Source organism: Eulemur rufifrons, chromosome 14, assembly GCF_041146395.1.
Source record: "Eulemur rufifrons isolate Redbay chromosome 14, OSU_ERuf_1, whole genome shotgun sequence".
Classification (NCBI taxonomy): Eukaryota; Metazoa; Chordata; class Mammalia; order Primates; family Lemuridae; genus Eulemur; species Eulemur rufifrons.
Window position 1 is genome coordinate 19,975,883 of NC_090996.1, and position 25,942 is coordinate 20,001,824.

The following is a 25,942-nucleotide window of genomic DNA, read 5'->3' on the forward strand; positions in this document are numbered from 1 at the left end:
ATTCAATATCGCAGAAACCATACACAAACACAAATCCATTTTTCATGCCAGGAAAGCATCTTTGCCTTTAACTTTAGAGCCTATTTAAACCAGCATAATAGTACTTTGCCATTCCCAGAGCATCAGAATAGCCATTTCTCATATGGAAAGCATATTACAAAATATGATTTTATATTAGGAAAGGGTGAAAATCTTATTTTCATAGGACAAGTTAGGAAAAATAAAGCTTAAAAAATACTTCCAATTTGTAAAGATTAGACATCTCTAAAGGACAGGTTGAAACTTATGTTTATTGAAATGTTTTTGCGTATACAAATTAGGATTTTATTTAAATGACTAAATAGTGGGAGGAAGAATATAGTTAAAACAATTAAGAAGCCTTGATCATCTTGGGCCTGACATCAAGGTTTAAATCTCAGCCCCATGCTTTCCTGGCTAGGTGACCTTGGGAAAATTAACTTTTTTGAGCCTCAGTTTCCTCAACTGCTAAAAAGGGATCACAACACTTAATTCATGAATCTGCTATGAGGATTGAATGAGAGAATCCTAGCGAAGCACTTAACATGGTAAGAGGCCAAGAAAAGCTCTCAACCTCAGCAAAGATTGCAAACATGTCATCTGCACTTTACAAACTCCTTGAATGGCCCCCATAATATCTCCTGTATAATAACTAACTTCAGTCTTCCATTCATTCATTCACAAACAAAAAACCTATCGACTGCCCATCTATTCTGGGATAGGTACCTTTCTATGTCATGGGGATAGAGTAGTCAACAAAAGATACTAAAAAATTCAGAAGGTTAAACTATGATAGGACTTTTTAAAAAATGTTCAGAGAAATTGTATTAATGTATATTTCGAAAATTCACAAAAGGTGTACTGCATTTTGAAGACTGCATGACACAATGAAATAAGGGTCCCAGGGCAGGAAAGAAAGTGGGATGGGGGTCAGAGGAAAGCAACACCCTCAAATGAGGCCTCTGGCATTCAAACCTGCCATCTACTCACAACTGGGTATGATTCTACTTGGCTCCTTTTTTTCCAGCCAAAGCTACACTTACTTGATGTTGTGCAGCTTTCTTGAGACTATCATCGGAAAGTCCACTTCAAAATATTTAGTTGGGAGAAGATCTTCATCCTAGGGAAAAGCACACAACAGTCTTCATAATTATTTCTTCACTCATAGATTTACTGATCATCTTCCATGTGCCAAGCACTAGGCACCTAAGAGCAATGGGGCATTTGAGGATTTCAGATCACGGGAATGAAACAATCAGAAAGGTATTTCTCGAATTACTTTGGTATCAGCATGAAGAATAGATTTAAGGGAAGCAAGAATAGATGAAGGAAAAAGTTAGGAGGCCACGGTGGTCGCCCAGGTAAGGAGGACGGTCCAGGTAACAGGCTGAACTAGTGAGTGACAGCAAGAATGGGGGTGGGGAGAAGGAGCTGCCATATACTCTGGAGGCAGGAGACATGCAGTATTTTTCAAAAAGCAGCTTGTGATCCATAACAGAGGGTCAGAAAGTCAATGTAATGGGCTTTTTTGACACAGGGTCTCACTCTGCCACAATCACAGCACACTGAAACCTCAAATTTCTGGGCTCGGCTGGGCTCACATCTGTAATACTAACCACTCTGGGAGGCTGGGGCAGGAGGATCACTTGAGCTCAGGAGTTCGAGACCAGCCTGAGCAAGAGGGAGACCCTGTCTCTATTAAAAATAGTAAAAATTGGCTGGGTGTGGTGGTGTACGCCTGTAGTCCCAGCTATCAGAAGATTGAGGCAAGAGGAACGCTTGAGCCCAGGAGTTTGAGGTTGCTGTGAGCTAGGCTGGCGCCACAAGCACTCTAGCCCGGGAGACAGAGTGTCAAGTGATTCTCCTGGCACAGTATCCTGGGTAACTAGGACTACAAGCACTCATGTGGTGGGTTTTGACCAGCATTGTTTGGGATGAAATAGGATAAAATAAAATAGCTAATGTCAGAAAGCATCACACGTACGAAGGGTAAATATTACTTTGTGATGTATTTTCTTTTCTGTTCTCAAAGTGGTAAAAGGTGGTAAGGAACAGGCACTCTAGACCCAGGGGGGCAGGGTTCAAATCCCAGCACCACCATTTATTTGCTGTGAGGTCTTGGGAAAGTAATTCAACTTGCTGGGCCATGGTTTCCTCATCTGAAAAGTAGAAAAAATGCTGACACCTCATGGGATTGTGAGAACTAACAAGGTAATACACAAGAGGCACTCAGAAGAAGGTCGACCTCAGTGAACATCATGTGTGTCTTTGTTATTTACAGACTCAAGTGCATAGATGTGGGTCCTGGCTGAGCACGAAACATTGATTTCTTCTGATGGGCTGGAATCAAAGAAGTGTGAAAGACACACACACATAGCCCTGGTTCCTCCAGCTTAGTTGGTGGCTATACCCAACCTCCATACAGTCAGTCATTAGTCATCCTAGTTCTCTCTCCATCCTCTCCCCACCATCCAATCAACCAGCTACTCAGCCCTGCTAACTGTTCTTGGATCCATCCAATCCTCCTGAGCTCCATCGTCTCCTGCACAGACTGTCACAACGCCCCCTTCTGGTCTCCCAGCTCCACACTACTGCACACTGTCCTACACACTGCATGTGCCCTTCAGCAGCTCTTCACACCTCAGTAAGAAACAAGGCGCTCCACAACCTGGCCCTCTTGCCTAGCCTCTCCCCTAATGCTCTAGTAACACTTAAATCTCAGAAATACACAATCACTTACTTAAAAACAGAAGCCTGCTGACACCCAGAACCTGGCAAGGGCTTCATGGCTGTAGTACGGGATGAAGGGAAAGGAGAGTTAAGGAGGACATGTTGTATCTATCTTGAGCACTTGGGCAGGTAACAAGAACCATTCATGGAGACAGAAACAAGAGATGGAGAACAGGTGTAGAGGGCAAGTGAAGCCTTGGGGCAAGGGGTAGCAGACCCCTGCAGACAGGACGATGGGGGCAGAAGTCACAAGGAGCCACATCCCAGCAGGAAAGTGACCTTTCAGAGAAAACATCAGTGTGTGAGATACAGCTACACCCACCCAATGGAGACTGGTCCTCTGTTGAAATCCCAGGGGATCTAGCCTGGGGTTTATCTTTTTCAAACCAGAAAAGACAGGCTCATGTCACATCCAAGGAGACCTGGGCTCATGAATCTCACTACTGACCACCTTTTTCTTGGATGGAGTACATAAGCTTCAGTGTACTGTGCTCAAAAATAAAAACCTTATATTTATTATTCCACCTATTAGGGGACAAACGAATCATGGGACCAAGTCAAAACGGTCTCAGGCCAGCGGAGGGATTTCTCCAGCAGCCTCTGTTAATAGTAACATGGCACATTCTCTTACACTGGATTCTGCTCCAGTTCCTTACACCACACCAAGGGACATGACATTACAAAGACTCTACAGAAAAGAAAAGGTTGCCAGAAAGACCCCCTTGAACAACCACAGGGGCTGTGTGCAGGGGAAAGAGGAAGGAATTTGGAGTTTGATGAGCTGATTCCACTGCTCATTCCCCATTCCAATGCCACTAGCTGTGGGATCCTAAAAGACACACCCCCTGGCAGTACCATTTCCCCCAACTGTGTAAAATCCCAAGACAGCTCTCATGTTAATTCATAAGGTCATGTATGTAAAAGCACTTCATAAGTGTCACTGATTGTATCTTGAAAGAAGAATGCAGAAGGAAACTTATGTAAAGACTATGTCAAAGCCACTAAGTTCTTACTTAGTAAGAGAAAGGTTGGCAGCTCTGTGACCAAAGACCTTCTTATCTGGTGAGCTGATTAGAAACAAAATAAATAAGCAGGCCTTGGTTTACCTCAGCAGGAAATCTGGGGAAAAGCACGTACCCATTACTGTCAGATAACTGACCTGACAGAAGAACCAAGAAAAATCTGTACAAACCTACAAATAAGAAAATGTAATCAGTGAGGACTTTGTAGGGAAAAGGTTTGCAGCAAATAAATACCAAGCCCAGGAGTCAAAGACCAGCATAATCAGTTCTGATTCTGCCACTACCTAGACCCAAGTTTCCTTGCCTGTGAGAGCTGTAATTATATCTGCACTCATGCCCCAAGAGAGCAGTTAACGGATCAGAGAACTACAGAAGAACCTTGCATCATATCATCACCCAGCCTTGCCAACCTCTGACTTTTACCCAAGATGCCATTTGCCAACAAAATCTTAGTTATCATCAAAATCACAAACGTGTGGGGGCTCCCTGTCCCAGCAATTCTACTGGTGGAATTTTTCATCCTGACATATTTCCACACATACAGAGGGAAATATACACAAAAATTTTTATTTTAACTGTTTGTAACAATTAGAAACAACCTAAAATATCCATCCCTAGAGCCCTAGTGAGATCAAATATGGGACTGATGATGGTCATGGGGGCATCTAGGCAGATGGGGGCAGGACTGGGAGACAGACTGTCACTGCATACCTTTCAATATGTATCTTTAACATTTTGAACCAAATGAGTATCTTCAAAAAATTAAATCTAAACAATTAGGGAGGGAGGAGGAAATTTTAACTTACCTTTAATCTCCAAAAGGTGGTATCCATCCCAGCCCCAAGGTTGAGAATTTGACAATGACATTCTGTTTTCCGTAGAAACGCCTTCATAAGCTGGTTGACACCATAGACTCGAGCAAAATATCCTGAGAGGGACAGAGAAACAAGGTATCACCCAGTGAGGACAGAAATTATCCCTGTAAAGCCCACACCACCAGAAAAGCAAAACTGAAAACACCTGCCTTTCTTCAGTGTCCAAGGTTTATCTGTAGACTTTATGGGACAAATAGCAACTTTTAAATTCTTTGATTTTTTTTTTTTTAAAGACATAGGAACCAAAGTACATATAATCTGCTCAATGCAGGAATTAACTACCTTAAAAAATGTCCTATAGTTTTACATATGAAAAAGGCAAATGTTTTACATCAAAATACCTGATCCAAATGTCTCTCTTGGAAATGTGCTTTTCATGGCTATAGTGAAAGCTACTCAGGACTCTGGTAAAACTCAAAATTGTGAGGTCATATGGAAAACAGTATTTTAGGCCAGGAAAATGGGAGATGAATGTTAAAGCAAAGGAAGCCATATTTCTTATCCTATTCGTATCATCTCCACACTGAAAGGGTCAGCATCTCTGTGTAAAACGGCAGGGGTGTGGGGTTTGGGAGGCAATGGTAAGCAAATGGTGCCTAACAAAATGACTTGACTGGTTAAGCTTTGGGGTGGAGGGCTGGGGAAAAGGAGATAGGAGATAAGAAATGAAGAAAGGAAGACAAAGTCTGTCTGCATCCTTAAGCTCTCCTGCTCAAAGTTTGTTCATGACTGTTAACACAACCTGACTAGTTTAAGAGAAAAATCTGAGAGTAGCATTTAGAAACTTTTGCTGCAGTCTGACAGAGGAAGTATATGTCTGCTCAATCTACTAATAAATAATTTGGAATTGTATTTTGTATCTCTTTTTCATTGTTTTCTACTAAATCATTTCTATTGTATTTTACAGAGATATCTGTGATGGATTGGATATTAGTAGGAAAACATCCTCACCACACACAATAGGAGGTGTTTGGGAGGCACTCTCCTATTGCCCTGCAATCCAGAAGTTCAAATCCAGAGAGAGGGAGGCAGGTAGGCTGACATGCTGCCAGCAGGGGCAGAGGATGGGTGCCCATCCTGGCCTCTGGAGCATGTTAGGAAATCTGCCCCCTGAGCACGGGAGGGATTGCAAAGCAAAGCACCACACATCCTTGTTCTCGGGAACCACCACTTTAAAATTTGTGTTTCTTATAGAACCCATGTACAGGATCCATCTTTAGGGCCAAGGGTCCCAGTACACACAGGAATTATTACCATTTGATCAATTTCTCCATCTGGCTGAGAAGTCATGCTCCTGTCTCAAATCCTTTGACTTCCTTGATGGAAATTACTTGCAGAGCCTAAGAAATGTTACCAACACTATCATACTGCAACAAAAACTAATTAATTCCCCATCTCCTCCCTCCCTCTCAGGTTCTACACTGCTAAGGCAGAGAGGAGCTGAATTTCTCCCTTTCCTGGATTCTCTAAACTTGCCTGGCCAGGCGCGGTGGCTCACACCTGTAATCCTAGCACTCTGGGAGGCCGAGAGAAATTAGCTGGACAACTGAAAATATATAGAAAAAAATAGCTGGGCATGGTGGCACAAGCCGGTAGTCCCAGCTACTTGGGAGGCTGACGCCATGGCACTCTAGCCCGGGCAAGAGTGAGACTCAGTCTCAAAAAAAAAAAAAAAAACCCAAAACAAAACAACAACAACAACAACAAAAAAAAAAAAAAAACTTGCCTGCAAAAGAGGAACCAGGAATTTAACTTCAGGCTGCTTCCATTCAAGTGGTCCAGACAGCGCATACACATCCAGAGACTTAGTTCTTGGGAGCTTATATGGAGCAGACATTGGAAACTGCGCTCTATAGCCATATTCCAGAGATATTCCTGAACAAGCTGCCTGGCGGTGCAAGCTTCAAAAGCCATACTTAAATGACTGACCCCATTCATACTGTGACCCAGGAAAGGAAAATAAATTCTTCAGAATCTTGAGAGCCAAATCATCTGAACCTAGGCCTACTACTGTCAGCATCTCTGAGACCTCCTCTTCATCTGAGAATTACTAGGTCTGACAATTTCTCTCCAGCCTACAATGAAGGATATCAACAAAGCTGTGGAAAACTCACATCCTCTAGGCTTACAACCCTCAGGCTAAATAGCTGGGTGGGAACCTTACAATTTCTACCCTTAGGGAAATTACAGAAAGACAGACAAGAGGGGTGAAAACTCAGGTGTGCTCAGCCTGAAATATACAAATGCCTTTAGAAAATCTCCTTACAGAAGAACCCAATTAAATCCACAAAATTAGTCACACATCTAGATGAGCTGTAGGCAAAATGGAGCCTTTTCTTCCTCTACCAAAATGGAGTGAATCTGATATAGTACTGAAAGGACTCCTGTCCTCACACCAGTTTTATAAAACGGTTTCACCATATTTATTTTAATCAGTATAAGAGCAGGAATGTGGGGGGAAAAGATTTATATTTTTTTAAAATTAAAAGAAAAGTAATTCCTGCCAGGTGCAGTGGCTCACGCCTGTAATCCTAGCACTCTGGGAGGCCCAGGCGGGAGGATCCCTTGAGGTCAGGAGTTCAAGACCAGCCTAAGCAAGAGCAAGACCCCCGTCTCTACTAAAAATAGAAAAAAATTAGCAGAGCAACTAAAAATAGAAAAAAAAAAAAAATTAGCTAGGCATGGTGGGGCATGCCTATAGTCCCAGCTACTTGGGAGACTGAGGCAGGAGGATTGCTTGAGCTCAGGAGTCTAAGGTTGCTGTAAGCTAGGCTGATGCCACGGCACTCTAGCCCAGGCAATAGAATGAGACTCTGTCTCAAAAAAAAAAACTCATAACTGACATGGACAGTTCACGAAGATACATAAATAAATTTTAAACACATGACAATGATGATCAACCTCACCTATGAGCGGAATATAAAATAAAATTATAATAAGATGCCATTTTTCATTTATCAGATCAACAAAGAGCAAAGTTTCATGATACATCTTGTTGGTGAGGATATCAGGAAGTAAGCACTGTCATGTACTGTTGGAAAGGGTACATGCTAGAACTCCCTGTAAGAATCAATCTCTACAACCTCAGCCTTTTGGCTGAGATGTTGGGGAGGGAGATGGTCACTTGCCTCTGTTGATTTCCGGGGCCTTCCTCTCTTTAGTCAGTCTCACAAAGTGCTGGATGTAAGGGTCATGCCAGTAGCCGATGCTTACTGCAAACCTGCAAGGGATGGAAAAGGAGGCAGGTGAGGAGAGATTAGCAAGTTCAGACCAAGGTTCCAAGGCCAGTTTCCCAGAAACCAGGCCAAGGATCCAGAGGAATATCATCCACCTCAAAGGCCAACAAATGCACATATAGTGCTTCATTACAAATGTACAGATTCATCCATCCATTCATCATATCACATTTCCCACAGAGGTCATTTCTAATCTCTCTTTCCTCACTTGCTAATGAAGGAGCTCAGGAAATTTGACCCCAAAATATGATTCTGTGGTATGAAGAATATTTTAAATTAAAGGCCATTCAAGACCAAAAAACATTGGAAGGGGCTTTCTCTCTCTCTGCATAAACGGGACCAACAGATAAAAAGATCAAAGGAGCAATTGACTTCCCTTCCTCTCCATGTTATCTCAATATATTGCAGGAAAGAGGATCAAGAATGCAACCAGACCTGGCCCAAATCATTTAAATATAATACCTGTCTCTCAGGTTAATTTAATTTGCTCAGGTTAATTTATTGCAATTTCCAAAGTGAATCATTTACAAATCAATCTGTGTTCCCCATCCATTTATCCTCCCTAGCACCATGTGTTTCCCCTAAACAGAATTACTTGTACTCCTCATCTCCCGCTCCCCTCCAAAAGAACAGGTATAAAAATATCTGAACTTCACTGGGATACTGAGTAATCACTCTATGACTCTCCCCATGTGCATGGTAAATAAACCTTTCTTTTATTAATCTGCCTTAATTGTGAGAGTTGATCTTTCAGCCAGCTTTCGAGGGTAAAGAAGTTGCAGCTCACCCTTACACTAGCTCCTTTTTCCCAGGACCCTAAATAACAAACATCATCACCTCATACTTCATATAGAAGACTTGCACCCATGTATTCACTCAGCAAACTCATTGGCCAGAGCCAGTCATATAACAACTAAACAAAAGGTTCAGCCCAGAGGAATGGAGACTCAGAAGAAATATCTGGCAAATATCACTAACTCTAAGTATTTCTCTGGACTCTATATTAGATGTCAGTCATTTCACCCTAAGGGAGGTCATAGTGGGGAAACCAGGAAAAAATGAACAAAGCAAGTACAACTTGGAAAGTGCTATGGTAGCCTAAATTTTCTCTACCCCAGCCTTCAGTAAGGAGTTAAAGCTTAGTGTTTCAAGCCTGGGAGCTGAAGCCCTGATTATCACTGGAAGCCTTCTTGTAGCCATCAGTAGAAACAGCTTTAGGACAACTCAGGAGTCATGAAAAGAACCTGGATCCCTAAGGCCACAGTCGGCTGCTGGGGGCCTGCAGACTGCTCTACAACTCAATGTATATTTTGTAAGATAAGAAGTGTCTTCTCCCTTTAAGCCAACTTCAGCCGGACTTCTGTTATTTGCAGCCTAATGCATCGTAACTGATACCCTGAGTAATAACCACATTTCCATTTGCTTGATAAGTGAGCTGAAATTTAAGGGGTCTGTGTGTTGTGTTTCGAAGGTAGATTCTGAGCTCCTGGAAGCAGATAATACGGCTTTTCCTTATATCAACCAACAAGGCTTACATCTGCCTTGACTCAATAGGTAAATTATGTACAAACATGTCTCCCACAGTCTCTCTCATCCACAGACACCTGTAAGGAAACACATACATTCAGTTACTCTATGCAGCAACTCAACACGGGCAAAGTATTCACCAACAAACAGGATTTGCCATACATGCCCAGTCTGTCCAAGGAAAACAACATAGACACAGCACTTCATAAGAGTAAACTAGTTCAGTTATTTGAAATACTGTTTTTCAAATACTGAGCTATGATTCAATATGATGAAATCAGTTTGAAAAGGTGCTTTTAAAAAGTAGAATAGAATAGAATAGAAAGTAGCATGCATTACACATAATAAGTGTTAAAATTTTCATGAAACTTTAGTTTCAAGTGTGCATCAAGGATGTAAGTGGAATGAAAAATGTATTTTCTCACTGTGGATGGCAGTTTTATAAACACTGATTTCAAAGGAATCATCTAGTGCCATCTAGTGGTAAAAGCCAGGGCTGCAGTTGCAACAAGAATGGTAGACCAGTAACCGCACAAATGAGAAGACTCATCCCACAGTTTTGAGGGTTGGAAAGGGCCTTAGAAATCATCTAGCCAACCCCAGCATCTACTGCAAGAATCGTTTCAATGATATCAAGTCACTGCCTGACTACTCCTCCAAGGAAGGCACTCACTCCACTGCTGAGCAACTTTGTTGAACGCCGATCAAGTTGCCTCCTTTTGGAAGCCGTAACTTGTAGGACTTATTGCTGCTCTCTTGGACAACAAAGAACAGTTTCTATTCCTCTCAGCTCTGGATTATTCAACACTATTCAATATGACTGATTTAGTCAAGCAAACTTTGAGTGTCTGCTAAGTGCTAGGCATGGAGATAGAGTGGTGAACAAGAAGAGAAAGAAGACAAAGATAAAAGACGATGAGGAATGAAGAGTATGTCTAATACAGAGGATGAAGGTGAAAAGGGGAAGGCATCTCTGCAGAGGGGATGGTCGCGCTGGGCCCTGGAGAATGGGAGAAAGTCAGCTGTCCAAAAGGCATTCCAGTCAGGCAGAGCAGCAGAGAAACGCCTGGATGGGCACAGACTTGAGCCCTCCAGTAGCACAAAGGAGGCCTGAGGGCTGGAGATCAGAGAGAACCAGGAAAACCTGGAGAGGAGGGTGGAGGGAAAAGCAGGCTCAGGTACCCTGGGACTGGCCTCAAGAGCACACCGTCCATGGTCAGTCACGTACAGGAGGACAAAGAGGTGGTGAGATGCCTGGGACATGATATAAATATATCCAATCACTAATTCCCATCAATTCCCACTTCCTAATGCTTCTAACATTTGTCTTTTTCCATTCCTCAAAGCCAGATCACTGCAAGAGGTTCCATGCCCCGAGGAGAAAGGATCTCACTGTTTCGCCTATCAGAGTGGCCAAGATTTGGGAGAGTAAGAAGAGGGCACTGGCACTATTGAGGGGAGTTCTGAAGGGAGATGAGCATCTAGTTTCAGGATTTACCATCAGTTAGAGATTAATCCAACAAAGTACAGCATATCCACACAATGAAATACTAACCAGTCATTTAAAACATAAACTAGATGGCAAAAACATATGTATCCATAAACACCTGTGTCTATATTATGCAGAGATTTATCAAGGATTGATACCAAAATATTAACAATTATCCCAGACTCAGGTGTTTATTTTTTATTCATCTATATTTTCTAAATTTTCTACACTAACCATATGACATTATTTCATCAACTCTAAGATGGCATCAATTACAAGATGAACCACCAAATAACAAAAAACTCTGCAAATTAAATTGACTTACTCTTATCCCCTACAATTTTGTCTCTATTAAAAAAGTTCTTCTGGACTTATTTAAACAGATTATCGTATCTGTCTCTTGCACACACATAAAGAAGAAAAGACATAGCAAGATCTCATTCTCTACACAAAAATAAAGAAAATTAGCCAGGTGCGATGGTGCACACCCGTAGTCCTAGCTAATTGGGAGGTGGAGTTGGGGGATGGCTTGAGTCTGGTAGTTTGAGGCCAGAGTGAGCTAGGATTGCACCACTGCACTCCAGCCTAGGCAATAGAGTGAAACCTTGTCTCTTAAAAAAAAATATTTTTTTTTAAAAAAAACGAAAAGGTTACCAGAATAAGCTGGTTAAGTCTTCACTTTCACGATGTGAGTTTCCACACAATATCGACTGTTGTACAATCAAGGGTGTTGGTGATATGGCATTTCTCAAGAGAGCTCCACTATCCTGAGATTTTCTTCCAAGTCATTGACCCTCATGCCGTAAGTTTTGATAGTGGTTTTTTCTTGGTATCATCAGAAGGCATCAATGGACAGTTTTCAAACAGCAAGCTGGATTTGTGCTCCTTCAAATGGTATCTGAACTGAAGCATCCAGTTCAGTGGTCACAGCTGCCCAGACTCGCCACCCAAAATACAACCCAAGTCGGTGGGCCCAGGTGATGACAACTCTAACACAACTGAGGACGACTGTAGGACACATAAAGAACAAATCACATCTGATTTCAAAGAAGCTAAATGAAAAAGAATGTGTCACAGAATCAAATATAGTACTGCTTCACAACAAAAAACTCCAGTAAGTTTGACTATCATAAACAAACATAAAAGGCAAGTATTACTCCAGGATAAATATCTGTAATATGTCACAAAGTACTAATATCCTTACAATATAAAGAAACTCATAAATTAATAACCCTAAACTCACAAAAGAAAAAAAATGGACAAAACACAAACTTTGGGGCATTTCACAAAAGAAAAAAAATTGATGAATGAACACACAAGAAGTTCAGCCTTATCAATAATCTAAAAAAATGTAAACTGAAAGCAAAAATAGTGCAGTATTTCTCCAAGTTGGCAACAAAATTGTTGTTGAACTGAAGTTGGCTTTGGAGGGGGATGAGAAAGGGGGCACTGGAGCTGCAGGGACCACAAATTAGCAGAATCCTCCTGCAAGGCACCATGGCACAGGTATAAAAAGCCCGAAACACATGCACACACAATGACTGAACAATCCCACCACTAAGACTATCCTAAGGAAATCATCAAGAATGGACACAAACATTCCTGTACAAGAACACTGAACATGGATTTACAGTATCAGGTGAACAAAGCACGCTACAAAATTGTATGTACAGGATGTTCCCAATTTTGTTAGAAGATACATATACACATACATGACTGCCCAGAGTAGACACCAAAACTTTAATCACAGTGATCTCTACACCATCCATTGACACTGAGCATCAAATTCTACCTGTCAATGTCCACTACAGTCCTCTGCTAACAAAATCCAGAGAACATCCTTTCTATTTGTGTATCCTGATTTCATATGAAAAGGCCAGATGCAAAGAATCAAACATCTCAGATTTGGAAAGACCTCAAAGATTTTTCTGTCTTTTTTCAACCCACGCTGCTTTCAATGTCCATGGCATTCACATACCACCTGTTCCATTTAGTTATGTCTTTAGTCACTCCCTTTTTTAATACTCAGGCCTGATGTGCTACTTAATATTTTCTTCTAACGCAACACAGTAATAAATAGCTAACTATTAAAATGTAAAATGTCTGTGTACCACCCAATGTCATCTCATATTTCTCCCATGGGAAACACTGATCAGATCCAACCATCTATTCATTCCAGAAACATTACTGATTGTGCCCTGTCACAAGGAAGGTGTGAAATCCACCTCCAACAGACCTTTCATCACCTGAGGCTTCAGGGAATGGGAAGGGGCCTCCCTGCTCTGCCAGCCTGTGAGAATCAAGACTGGCGCCTCAAACTACTTTAATCCACATTCATGGATGGACTGTGGGGGAGACTTGGAGGGGGCAGCTGACTATGTGCCAGGCATTATTCCAAATGCCTGATGAATACAAGCACATATAACCAACAAGAAGGCAGTATTCTACAGAGGTCAAGGTAGTCACCTCAGCTGTGGAACTTAATTCTATTCATGCAGAAAACTTAAGGTTATTGCTTTTCAAACCTACTTACCCACCTGGATTTTTTCCCCCCCGGAGACAGAGTGTCTCTCTTGCCCAGGCTAGAGTGCCATGGCATCAGCCTAGCTCATAGCAACCTCAAATGCCTGGGCTCAAGCAATCCTTCTGCCTCAACCTGAGTAGCTGAGACTATAGGCGCATGCCACCACACCCAGCTAATTTCTCTATTTTTTTGTAGAGACAGGGTCTCATTCTTGCTCAGGCTGGTCTTGAACTCCTCAGCTCAAGCAATTCTCCTGCCTCCTAGAGTGCTAGGATTATAGGCATAAGCTACCACACCTGGCCCTCACCTGATTTAGATCTCTCACTCACACCTGTTTTTTCCCCCACCTAACGCTTTCATTACTTAAATGGTATGCATAGGTGTACATATGTGTGTATGCATGTATATCTGTGTACATATGTATATACTGTCATGCATCACTCAGTGACAGGGATACATTCTGAGAAATGCATCGTTAGGTAACTTCACCATCGTGCGATCAACGACTATATTTACAGAAACCCAGATGGTAGAGCCTACTACACACCTAGGCTTTATGCAGTAGACTATTGTTCTTAGGCTACAAACCTCTACAGCACGTTACTGTACTGAACACTGTAGGCAACTGCAACACAATGACTCCAAAAACCTTGGAGTCACCTTGGTGCCCTAGTCTCACCTCACATCTACTGTCAGAACATTCTAGCAGTTCTACCTTCACAATGCACGCAGAATGTTGGCTTCTCAGCACCTCCACCAGCACCTTATCCAAGTACCACCCTTTCTCACGTGGGACACTCCCACAGCTGACTAACTGACCTCCCTGCCTCTGTCCTTGCCCCCTCCAGTCTATTCCCAGCAGAGAAGCTGAACTGACCCTGGTCAAACCCAAGGCAGGTCACCTCACTCTTTAGTTCAAAATCCTCCAATGGTGCCCATTTCGCTTAGAGTAAAAGCCAGGCCTTCACAAGAACCTACCAGGCATGGCCTGCAACATCTGCCCCCACTAACTCCCAGAGTCCACCTACTGCTCTTCCCCCTCAGTCACCCTGACTTTGTTGCTCCTGGAATAGGTCAGGCCAGCTCCTGCCTCAGGGCCTTTCTCCTGTGCTCTCTCTGCCTGGAAGACTGTTTTCCCCCGATACCCACATGACTCCGCTCACTCCCTTGCCCCTGCAAGTCTTTCCTCTACACCAGCCTCCTCAGTGAGGCCTTTCCTGGCCACTCCATCTCAAATGACAAATCCTCCCAGCACATCTACTGCATCTACCACCATCAGACATGCCAGGTATTTTGCTTATCTGTTTCCTGGCTGTTTCCTTCACTGGAATCCAGCTGCATAAGAGCTCCAACTTGTCTATCTTGTTCATTTCTGTGTCCACAGTTTCTAGAATGGTGCCACCATAAATTGAGCAGGCATTCAATAAGGAATAAGTGGATGCATTAACCTAAGAGATGATGGGGAACTAATTAGGCAAGGGAGGGGGGAGGAAGCATTCCAGGCAGTGGGAACAGTATGCCCAAAGGCCCCTAGGAAGGAAAGACAAGGGACATTCAAAGGAACTGAAAGGATGGCTCAGGGGAGGGAAGGGTAGTATGAAGTGAGCTGGGAAAATGGGACAGGGCAGGCAGGGTGGCACTGGAAACCACAGAAGGAAACTTGGTCTTTTCTAACACCAGCAGGAAGCCATTAAGCTAGGGAATGACATGATCAAATGGGCCTTTTACACACCTCTGGCTTCAGTGTGAGATAAGGATGCATGGGAGGTAAGTATGACTGGCAGAGCCCAGTCGGCAGACTAGTGTGGTAGCTCAGATCACCTTGGCTTGGACTGAGACACCAGAAGCAGAAGTGGAGGAAAGGAAGTAGATTCCAGAAATACTTAGCAGATAAAATCAACAGGTCTAGCTGATTGATCACATAAGGAGGAAAGTAAAAGGGCAGTTCCAAGGTGATGCCTACCTTGTTACACCTGTGACCCCAATGAACAATGGCATCATTCACTGAGGGGGCTGTGGAGAGGACCATGGGAAGGTGATCTCGAGTCCAGTTGTAGAAATAGTGAATTTGAGATAGTTCTGAGACATCCAAGGTGATCTCGAGTCCAGTTGTAGAAATAGTGAATTTGAGATAGTTCTGAGACATCCAAGTGTAGATTCCCAGTTAGCAGTCAGATATTAGGCCAGAGTGACCAGATCATGAAAAGATACAGCATTTCATGCAATCAAGTGCAGATGTTTTACCTGCTAGCTGCTGCGGAACTGAAAGGTTTTAAGTGGCAGGTTAAGATTTGCAATTATGAACAATCACCCCAGCCAGCAGTTAGAAAAACCAGGAAGTGTTGCATTAGATCTAGTGAGTGGCTAGTGTCTGAGGAAAATCTGTGGCCGTAGGAAAGAAGAGACTTCTCCTGCACAGCTGCTTTGGATTTTTCTAAAATATGAACCCAGATCATGCCAGCTCCCCCACTTAAAAATCCCTCAGGATAAAACCCACATTCCTCAGGACCGTCCACAATTTGTTCTCTCACCACCTCTCTGAATTCCCTCTTGCCACCCAATCCCCACCTGTTGTCAAGTTCCCCTAACACACCATCCTGCTTCAGTCTCCATGCCTCTGCTCATGCACAGAAAAGCAGCCCTGACTTCTATGAGCTGGCTCTGTACCAGGAGCCAGGCCTTAATATTGATGGAAGTTGGCTGGTGCACCCACAAAGCCCATGCTGTTCTCCTGTTGGACATAAACAATCTCACAGAACACCAAGGGCCCTCTGCAACAGCGATGAAGTGAGATGAAACAAGTCCACTTCATAATTTTGTCTAAGCACAGACAAAAGGCCACCGTGCCACTCACAAAATATCAAATATCTGAGTGACTGTGGCTTCTTTACACATTACAATTTCAGCCCTACTCTAGCCAAACCTCTTCTAGAACAGATTGAATGTGCTACGTGATGACAGAATTGTCCCCACCTCCCATCAGCACTCAGTTCAGAGCAAGTCCCTGCTCCAATGAACCTTCCTCCTCATCCCCCAGCCAAAGCCCAAATCCTAAAAGGTCTAACACCCTTTCACTGATCTATGCCCCATAGTTCCTCCCGGTGCAAGTTTTCCCTCATTGCCACAAGTAAAACACTCAACTTCTTTAACTACAGGTGTGTTTCTGGTGGTCTTTACTGGAGGACATTGACAACTGTAATGGAAGGAGAGGATAGTTAAGATTCTTGGAGGGAAGTTAATGGAGTTTCACCTGAAGGCTTCCACTTTCTGTGTTAAGCAATGGCTGACATTAGCTTTACAATGAAGAAGGCATGGGGTAAATCAGAAGTTAAGGGAAAGTGGAAAATGGCTGAACTAAGTGTTCTGGAGAATGGGACAGTGAGTTGACCAGAGAAACATATTAGAATTGTAAGGCTCTATTAAGGGCACAGGTGAAGCTGGGTGACATGAATTTATAATAGTACCAAGCTGCCCTGTTGTGTGATTTCGATCACCAGTGTTCAAAATGAAAATGGTAATTTGATTCAATCAGGGTTTTGGGTCTAGTAGGCCCAAAGGGCAAGGGAGAAAGATACTGTCAAGAGAATTACTGAGTGATGGACTATGAACTCTAAGATCAACTGACAGGGAACAGCAGAGAGGGAGGATACAGAAAGCTATGGAGAGCCTCAGGAAAAATAATGAGCACAGCAAAAATAACTAAGCAAGCAACCTAGACAAAACCCGGCTGGAAAATGTTGCACTGGTCATCTGTGAGGTAGTGCAGCATCAGGATGAAAATCCAGGGTATCATGGTGGGAACAGGTGACAGAATCTGATGAGAAGAGGTAATCACTGCAAACAAAGCATTCAAAAAAGTGAGTGCCTGTGTGTAAGCTGCAGCCTCCACATGGACACTGCGGTCATCTAGGATATCAAGAACTGTGGTAGATACAAAACCTTTTAGCCAGGCACCCAAGTATTCAGTGAATTACGTGAATAACTAGGAGAAAGTAGACAAGAGCAACGCAGAGTGGTCCAGCTGGGCACGATGGATCTCAAAGAAACAGGCTAGAGAACAAACAGCTGAGAGGACAGAAATCTCAAACTCCCTGATCCTGAGATGTGCAGGCTATAACAGAACAGAAGCACTACTTGAAGGCTTCAAGAAAAGGATAGTCCTAGGGAAGCATCAGGGTTAAGGCAAAGGGAGAGAGGGAATGGCCAAGGAGAAGGCTGAGAAAATAGAAGCACGTATGGATTAAGGAATAATGGTTTCAGAGGACAAGGGGTTTGCTGTGAGGGCTGCATCACAGGTTAACAGAAGCAGGGAAAATTGATTTAGGGGCATAGCATGATTGCCATAATAAGGAGGGGGCGGGGGGAGCCTTGACAAGTAATAAGCAAGCACAAACCTAATATATCCCATCAGAAAAGTTCTGATAGTACATGTCCATGTTGGTGATGATCATGATGATGGTTTGAGGGCAATGGGGGTAGTGAAGATGACACTAACCACCAATATTGAGCACCTACTGTATGCCAAGCATTTCTGGAACCACTCTCCACATATAATCTTCACAACAACCCTCTGAGACAGATAACATTCCCATTATTCTTAGAAAGGCTCTGAACTAAAGGAGAAAGCAAATTCAAACAAAAGTAACAGAATAGTAGGTGCCCTGGGAGGCTGATTTTTTAAATGTTATTTTAGGGATTTCATAGCTGTTACTCAGGGCAGCAGGGAACAGCCTGACCCATAGCTACTACATATTCAGCAACTTCAACCAGATACAACTCAGAATGGAAGGAAATCAAAACTAGCAATAATACTTTACTGAGGGCTTCACTTTGTGCCAAACATTGAGTTGATTATCTCACTTGATCCTCATATTCAAAAGGTAGGTTACCCTTATTATCCCCATTTTTAAAATGGAGACTGAGGCAGAAAGAGGAGAGTAATTTGTCCATAATTCACACAAGGAATTCTTATTTAATATTGCGACTTTTGGACAAGAATGTTTAATATATCACAGTGAAGATGCAGATCACAATATCACAGAATCTGAAAGACATTCAACTTCTCACCACCTCTTCTCACAATCTCCTTGCATGTTTTTTCAGAGGTGGGAATGCCAAGTACAAGAATGCTTTTACGAAATGCATCCGGGATGGCAGACACCTGTGGTCTTTATTATCCAGGACTTGTCCCAGGAGATTCTGATTCATGAGTCTAGAGTAGGTCTTGAACATCTACATATTTTTTTTTAAAAGCCCCACAGGCTATGTTGATGATCAGTTCAGGTTGGGGCCTACTGCTGTATATTTTTTTGCAGTTCCAAACCCAACCTTCCCCTGCTGTGTTGAGATGTTTGTAGATCCACAGGGCCTCAGAAACTGAAGCAGAGAAGATCTGAAATTACAAAAACTATTCAACAGAGTCAAGGAGAGGCATGCTTTAATTATATTATTTCTCTATACTTTTGTGTCTGAATTATTTTATAACCAATTTCAAGTTTGCAAAAAATATTACCAATAAATATTAAACCAACCTAACCCTACTATGCTACTAAAAAGAATTTTCTCTCCAAAAGTTTGATGGTACTTCAGATTCTCTTAGCAAATACTAGTCGATATGGGAAAAATTATTTCTACTTCAACAGTGCTACAGACGTGGTCAATAGCAGCCAAAAGCTGGAGAAGCAGCAGCTGAGTGCAATCCACTCACAAACTTCACCTGGGACTGTGCTAAGCTTTTTAAACTGATGCGTTTAATCAAACACCACTAACATCTACCACATGCCAGGCTTTGCTCTAAATCCTCTAATATTAAATATCATTTAATCTCATAACCAGATACAAAGTGGGCATTATCACCCTCACTTTACAGATCAGGAAACTGAGGCACAGAATGGATTAGTAATTTGCCCAGTTTTACACACCTAGTAAGGGACAATGTGACAGTGTGTGGCTTCAGAGTCCATGCTCTGAATCACTATGCTTACTCTCCAAGAACCTAGAAAAAGTGCAAAGCTTAATTCAAAACTTTGGTTTTCCTCACTCCACCATTCCTACATGGCACCAGCCTCCTTCTCCAACCTCCATTCTTCCAGTTCGTCTAACACACTCCATACTCCTCCCTTGCTCTCCCTGAACACCCTCCTACACCCCTATTTTTTAAAGACTTTTGTTGCTAGCCTAAACATCACTGTCTAAAGTATAAACGCTAATGGCATGGTGTATTTCTCAGCACTCAACACAGAATTGTAGTTATGTATTTCATGGGTCATTTGTTTCCTGCCTCTTTCCCAACACCTGTGACTTCCAGTGCGTCTGACACCACGTCCGTCTTGTTTATCATGTAATCCCCTCGTGGAATCCCCTACTAAACAGTCCAAAGTAAGGATCTGACATAAAATAAGCTCTCAGTAGTTTTTGCTTAATGAATATATAGATGGCACTCAAGTCCCTTGTTTTCTCTTTCCCTGACACCACCTGTGCTGGCAACACCCTCACCGCCATTCCCACCACCACACTCCTAATAATGGAGGCAGTAGGCTACCGGCTCGGCCAACAACCGTGGCCCTGGGACAGGTCATTCCCCCCTCAGTGGCCTGAGTATTAGGTGCACGACTGAGATCAAGACAACTCCCAATAGAATGTAAACTGCAAAGGAGGGAGAAACCTGTACTTTTCCTCTTCCTCGTACCTCAAGACTGTAGTCATTATTTGCTGCATATTTGTCTTTCCAGCAGGAGTTTGGCTCTTAGAAAGTCAAGACCACGTCTGCCTGGGTCAGCGCCGTACTCTCATTCACGGTACCCCAGGCTGGCAATACATCTGCCAAACACCAGCAGCTCAGAAATTATCGTGTAAATAATGGCACAAACCGGAGCTCAGAAATTATCAGGTAAAAATAAACGAACCGCTGCTCGGTGCACTTCACAGGTGTGAAGCGAGGATCCCTGAGTCGCGTACCACGTCCCTCAGGGCATCCAAGCATATTCTCCACACACAGGCCCGCCTCCCACCTAGGCCCCGGGCCCCAGACGCCGGCCTCTCACCCCGGGCCCGGCACGCACCTCTTACACAGAGAAGCATCTTCACAGGTGCCGCGCACGCCCTCGTCGTCTGCGTCGCTAGTCGAGGCGGAAGAACAGGGGGTGAAGGAGGGCTCCCTCAGGCTACCGGCCATGGACGTGGAAATTGTGGGGTGCCGTGCCCACCGGGGACATGAAGCAGGGTCAACAGGCGGCAGGGGCAGGAGCAAGCCTCAGGGAGAAGGCAGAGGAGAGGCTCCGGGCTCCACCCGGCTCGGCTGGCGCAGCTCATTGACGCCACCCACTACAGCTGCCCCAGCAGCCTTCACGCTTATTGGCCCCTCCGCCGTGACGCTCGTTGAAGAATTTCCCCGCCCCCCTCAGCCCGCGGAGGCGCTGATTGGACGACTCTTTTGGCCCTGCCCACAAGCCCGGAATTTCGCAGGGAGTGGGGAAAGGAAACGGAAATGACGGAAAAGAAAAACACAATCCTTTCTGGGAAATGTAGTCTTAAGTGTTTTAGGAGGCCGCATGGTCACCCAGGTGAAATTTGACAACTAGAATTAACTGAGGGCTGAAGAGCTAGGTGGATTCTCAACATTGGCGCAAAAGGTAGAGAATCCAGCCAGAAAAGCAAGTGTAAGTTGTTACATTCAGTCAAGGTTCAGTGTCATTAAACAATTTAACAAAAATTTTTTTGAGACTGACACTGTGTCAGGGTTTGTGCTACAGGCTTGGCACACACAATTGCCTTTGAAATCTTGGAGGGCCTAGAATGCCCGAACGACAGGTTCTCCTCCTTCTCTGCTCCCACAGGTAACATCCTCTAGCTAAATGGCCTCCCTTATTACAGGAACCAGACACACTGTCTGTTAATCCCCAGCCAGTGGGTTTCAGTTCCCTGCCAGCTAAAGGAGGAATTATTGAGACAAGCCAGTCACACCGTCCTGTGGGAACCAGGGGTCACCTTACTCAGTCCCTGCATGTTCACTCTGTTCTGGAGCGCAACCCCATGTGTCCCTGCATAGCGTGCAGTGTCCTCCTCCCGTAGGCTGTGAGTATATGTAACAAATAAACTGCTGTTGATGCATCTCTCTGGTGTCAGGTCTTGTGTGTTCGTCCGTTCCCATATCTCTACAGTGGGAATCCCTCCCTCACGACTGGAGTGAAGAGTTGGTGAAGAAAACAATTGGCATCACAAACAGCATGGGCCATCCTTGACTGAGGACACCTGGGTCAGCTTTCACTAACTGTTCCTTTGCTAGTTAACTGGTTTTATAAGGCAGCAGTGACTGTGACTGCCGCGTGCTGGCCAGCTTGCGCTTCAGCTAATGAGTTTTGTTATCTCAGGTGTGGTTATCTCTTCCCACCTTAATGTTAATTGACCATATCCTGGTGTGAGGAGCCATCAGGTGTGGCCTGTGGCAGGCAGGTGTTCTCCAAGGCTTCCACTTGGGGGCAGCAACAACACAACATCCTATCTGGTGGGTGCTTGAGTTCCACTCACTGGGAGTCAGGCGAGAGCTGTTTGCTCACTGCCTCTAACCTGATAACCATCACCAGCTGCTTGGGGCAGCCATACAGACATGGTTTGGGGAAATATACCCCCAGCGCCGTCCTGGGGACAACCTTCGTGTTTGTGGAATGGAAGGAGGCCATCGCCCTGGGGAAGATTTTAGAATGGCTCCCTGGTTGCCTCCTAACAGTTGTTGTTCAGGCAAGGGGAGTGACGTTTCCTGTGCTGCTGCTTCCCTTGCTGCTGTCCTGTGCTCTCCTGACCCCTAAGAAGTGCATGTCCATGGCAGTCAGTGGCCCTGGCACTGATGATAAAAAACAAAACTGTCACAGGGAGGGGCATTTTGCTATTCAACTGCTTTCCTAATGCAAAACCCCACACCAACACACTGGGGCTGTGCTTAGCACAGGGTGCCAAAGAACTAAACTCATGATCAAGGGGCTTGATGGCTCTCACCTGGGCCACAGAAAAAATGAACTTCCTGGACATGAATCCCATCCCTGGGGAGATGGACTGGCATCCCCTAGAGTAGGAGGACGGCGCCCTACAGGGCTGGCCGCTGGTTTTCTTTCCACATAACCACCCAGAAGATCCACAGCACATGTGATCTGATGGAGATAAAAAAAATCTGTGACTTGAGGAAATTTCTTTGGGATGGGGGGGACTCTTAAATACTTGAGAATCCCACTACATTTAAAAGAGGTAAGTATTTTGCTGTTACAGTTTTGGCTAACATGCTCTTGACTATTTCAAAGGCCTCTCAGCCACAGTTTGCCTTCACTTCCAAAGGGACACAATGCATCTTTACCTTGCTACACACAGGCTACCTAGACGGCTCTGCCATCACACACAATCTTTGCAGGCAGGATCTTAACTGCATCCACCTTTCTCCTGGAACACAATTATGAGATTACATTGATGACATTCTCCTTTGAGGAAATCTTTTGGCATACAATTTTTCAGGATATGCAAGTCCAACATCTTTTAGTCTTTTTGGGTTCTAGAGGCAACGTATTTCTTGTTAAATTTTACTTAAACCCATTTATGTCATTACTTGCAAATTAGCCCAACTTGGGTAGGGTCCCCTCCAACAAAAAGCTCTAGAATTTGTCCAAATCAAAAGCAGTGAAGAGGCAAGAATGGAACCAGTAATATCAGTGAAGAGTCATCCTTTTCTCATGCTTCCTGGAGTCTATGGACCACCCAAAGGACCACAAGTTGTCCATGGGTTTCTTATGTAAGAAACTGCCTTCCATGGCCCTGAACTACCTACCATGAGAGTGGCAATTGCTGGCCACACACTGAGCACTTCTGCAAATAGAGGGTCTTAGAGACCCTGGCCTGTGACCCTCCATACTCAGCTGTCCATTATTCCTTAGATCATGGAAGCAGCACCCCACAAGCTTGGCATGACTACTAAGATCTCCTTGGTACAAGATGGAACCAAGCCTGGGCTCTCTGGCATATCCCACAAGGTAGGAGTGACCTTCTCATCTGACTTCAGTCCCTTGCCAGATGGCATGGTGCTGGAGGAGGTCACCCCTCTCCCAGACCCCTTGGCTACCTGGGGAATCCTTTAGGATCAACTGAGTGAACATCATTGAGACTTCATACACTTTATGGATGCCATTGCCACCATCATACACGATGGAGCACAGTGCAATGTTGCTGTTTTACCTCCCTTACCCAGTTTATCTCTGATGAAAAATGGGATCCAAGGGCCTGCACAGTGGCCAAACTTCAGGCAGTCATCTTAGCACTGAATGCCTGTCTTAGTCCATTAGGGCTGCTATGACAAAATAACCATACACTGGGTGGCTTATAAACAACAGAAATTTATTTCTCACAGTTCTGGAGGCTGGCAAGTCCAAGATCAAGGCATATTTGGTGTCTGGTAAGGGCCTGCATTCTGGCTTATAGATGGTGCCTTTTTGTTGTGTCCTTACATGTTGGAAGGAGTGAGGGATCTCTCTTGAGTCTTTATTGTAAGGTCACTAACCCCATTCATGAGGGCTCTGCCCCTTTACCTAATCACTTCCTAAAGGCCCCGCCTCATAATACCATCACCTTGAGAGTTAGGATTTCAACATTTGAATTTTGGGAGAACACAACCATTCAAACCATAGCAATGCCCCAGCCAGCAAATGGCCTCATCTGCATATTTTTTTTTACAAACTCTTGGGCCATTTGCCTAAGTGTTGCCCTCTGTGGTGTAAAGAATTCTGGAAATCTCTTGCCTCCTAGATATCCAAAATATAAAACAAGGTGAAAGTTACCTCTTCATACACTAAGGCCACAGTGCAAAGCCTCACTAGGACACTCCCTATCCTCTTTAGACTCCCAGAAATTACTGGTAGTGACCAAGGCACTCATGTCACTTCTCAGAATACACAATGCTCCATAGGCTCGTGGAGAAGGCATCCAATGGAATTTCCACATCTCCTATACGCCCCAAGCAGCTGGTGTAATGGAGAGGTATATAGGCTCCTCCAAAACTCCTATTTAAGTTACAAAGTAGCAAATGCACATCACCCTTTCCTCTGCCCCCACCCTCTGTTTCATTAATGCCAAAGTCACTGATAAGGCACATATCCTGGGGACACATAATCCCTATACCAATGCCACACAGGTCCCTCCAGGCCCTCAGTTTCCTCTATTGGCCATAAAGGGGGACATCTATAAATCCCATGTTTTTCATGACCACCTCACCATGTGGTCTTCTTTCTCCTGGTTAAGTGTTTACTTAGCTCCCTAGGGAAGCACTGTTCCTCCTCCCTAAGAGCTCACTCACCGAAGTTTAAAGTTATGTTAGGTCATCCAAGGGTCCATTGTGGTAGAAGTCCTGAAATTACGACTCAATATTGTGTTGCTTTGACATCTGGTACACTCGAAGAGGACCTCAAATGGCTGAACTGCAAGTTCCCCTCCCTCTCTGCTCCCACAGATAGGGTCCCCTAATCGAACAACTCTCCTTATCGTGGGAACCAGGTACAGTTTACTCCCAAGTAGTGGGCTTCAATTCCCAGCCAGCTTGTTAAAGTATTCAAAAAAGCCAATCACCCCCTCCTACAGAAACCAAGGGTCTCCCCACCCACTTCTTACTACAGAACCTGCCTTCAAGAGCACCTGCTTTTTCACTCAGTTCCCATGCAACCCCTGAGTGTCCCTGCATGGTGTGCAGTGTCCTTCTCCCCTGGATGCTAAGCGTATATGACTCGTAAACTGCTGTCAATATCATCTGTCCAATGCTCTAACATCCCCCTTGCTAGAGGATGGCAGTCGTTCCCTTACCAACATGGTGAAAAGGAGGTAAAAAAAAACACTTCTGATCCAAACTTTGTAAAGGCATGAACCTGCTATGATTAGGCTCCTGGGCTTGATCTTATTCTGGTCATAGTTTCTTTGGGATTTACAAAAAGTAACATACAGTCCTAGGGTGGCCTATGTGTGTGTAACTAGCAGAAAGTAAGGCTGCACATGCAAGGCCTTGAATGTCCTGTTAATGTTTGGACTCCAAGAAATGGGAACTCCTAAAATACCATAGAGCAGGGAAGTAACATTATGAGATGATAGATGTTAGAAAGTTCACCCTCACAGCAATGTGGAGAATGGATGCAAGGGAGGGCAAGAATGGAATCAGTTATATCAATAAGGAGTCCACTGCATCAGTCCATACACAAGACAGGAAGGGATGGACCACATTAGTGGGAATAGACAGAGGTAGAGAATTAAGGGCTGTTGGGTGGTTGACTGGATATGAAGTGTGCATGTGTGCATGTGTGTGTGCGTGTGTGTGTGAGAGAGAGAGAGAGAGAGGTCAATCAGAATCCTGAGGTCTCTTGATTGAGTGATGAGAGGGTTGCAAGGGAGAATACTGAGTTCTTTCTTGGACATGTTGATTTCGATAGCCATTATGATAAGTGTCTAAAGACAATCAGTTAAACCAGTGTGGATTCCGGAGAAGGGTGAGGTCAGATATGAACATT

General features: G+C 44.0%; 1 protein-coding gene across 4 annotated transcripts in view; it reads right to left on the reverse strand.

The window, feature by feature from the left end:
* LCMT1 (leucine carboxyl methyltransferase 1) overlaps positions 1–20,705 on the reverse strand; it is a 77,791-nt gene extending 57,086 nt beyond the window's left edge. For 3 of the 4 annotated variants that reach the window (XM_069485896.1, XM_069485898.1, XM_069485894.1), the window contains exons 1-4: positions 20,483–20,705; positions 7,774–7,865; positions 4,577–4,698; positions 1,062–1,138 (exon numbers count right to left, since the gene is read on the reverse strand). In XM_069485896.1, the coding sequence (XP_069341997.1) occupies positions 1,062–1,138; positions 4,577–4,698; positions 7,774–7,865; positions 20,483–20,595 (404 nt within the window). In that variant the 5' untranslated portion in view covers positions 20,596–20,705. Of the gene's footprint in view, positions 1–1,061; positions 1,139–4,576; positions 4,699–7,773; positions 7,866–20,109; positions 20,151–20,482 lie in introns of those variants that run through there. The other variant, XM_069485897.1, reaches the window with a different exon arrangement.
* Between the last annotated feature and the right edge of the window lie 5,237 nt (positions 20,706–25,942).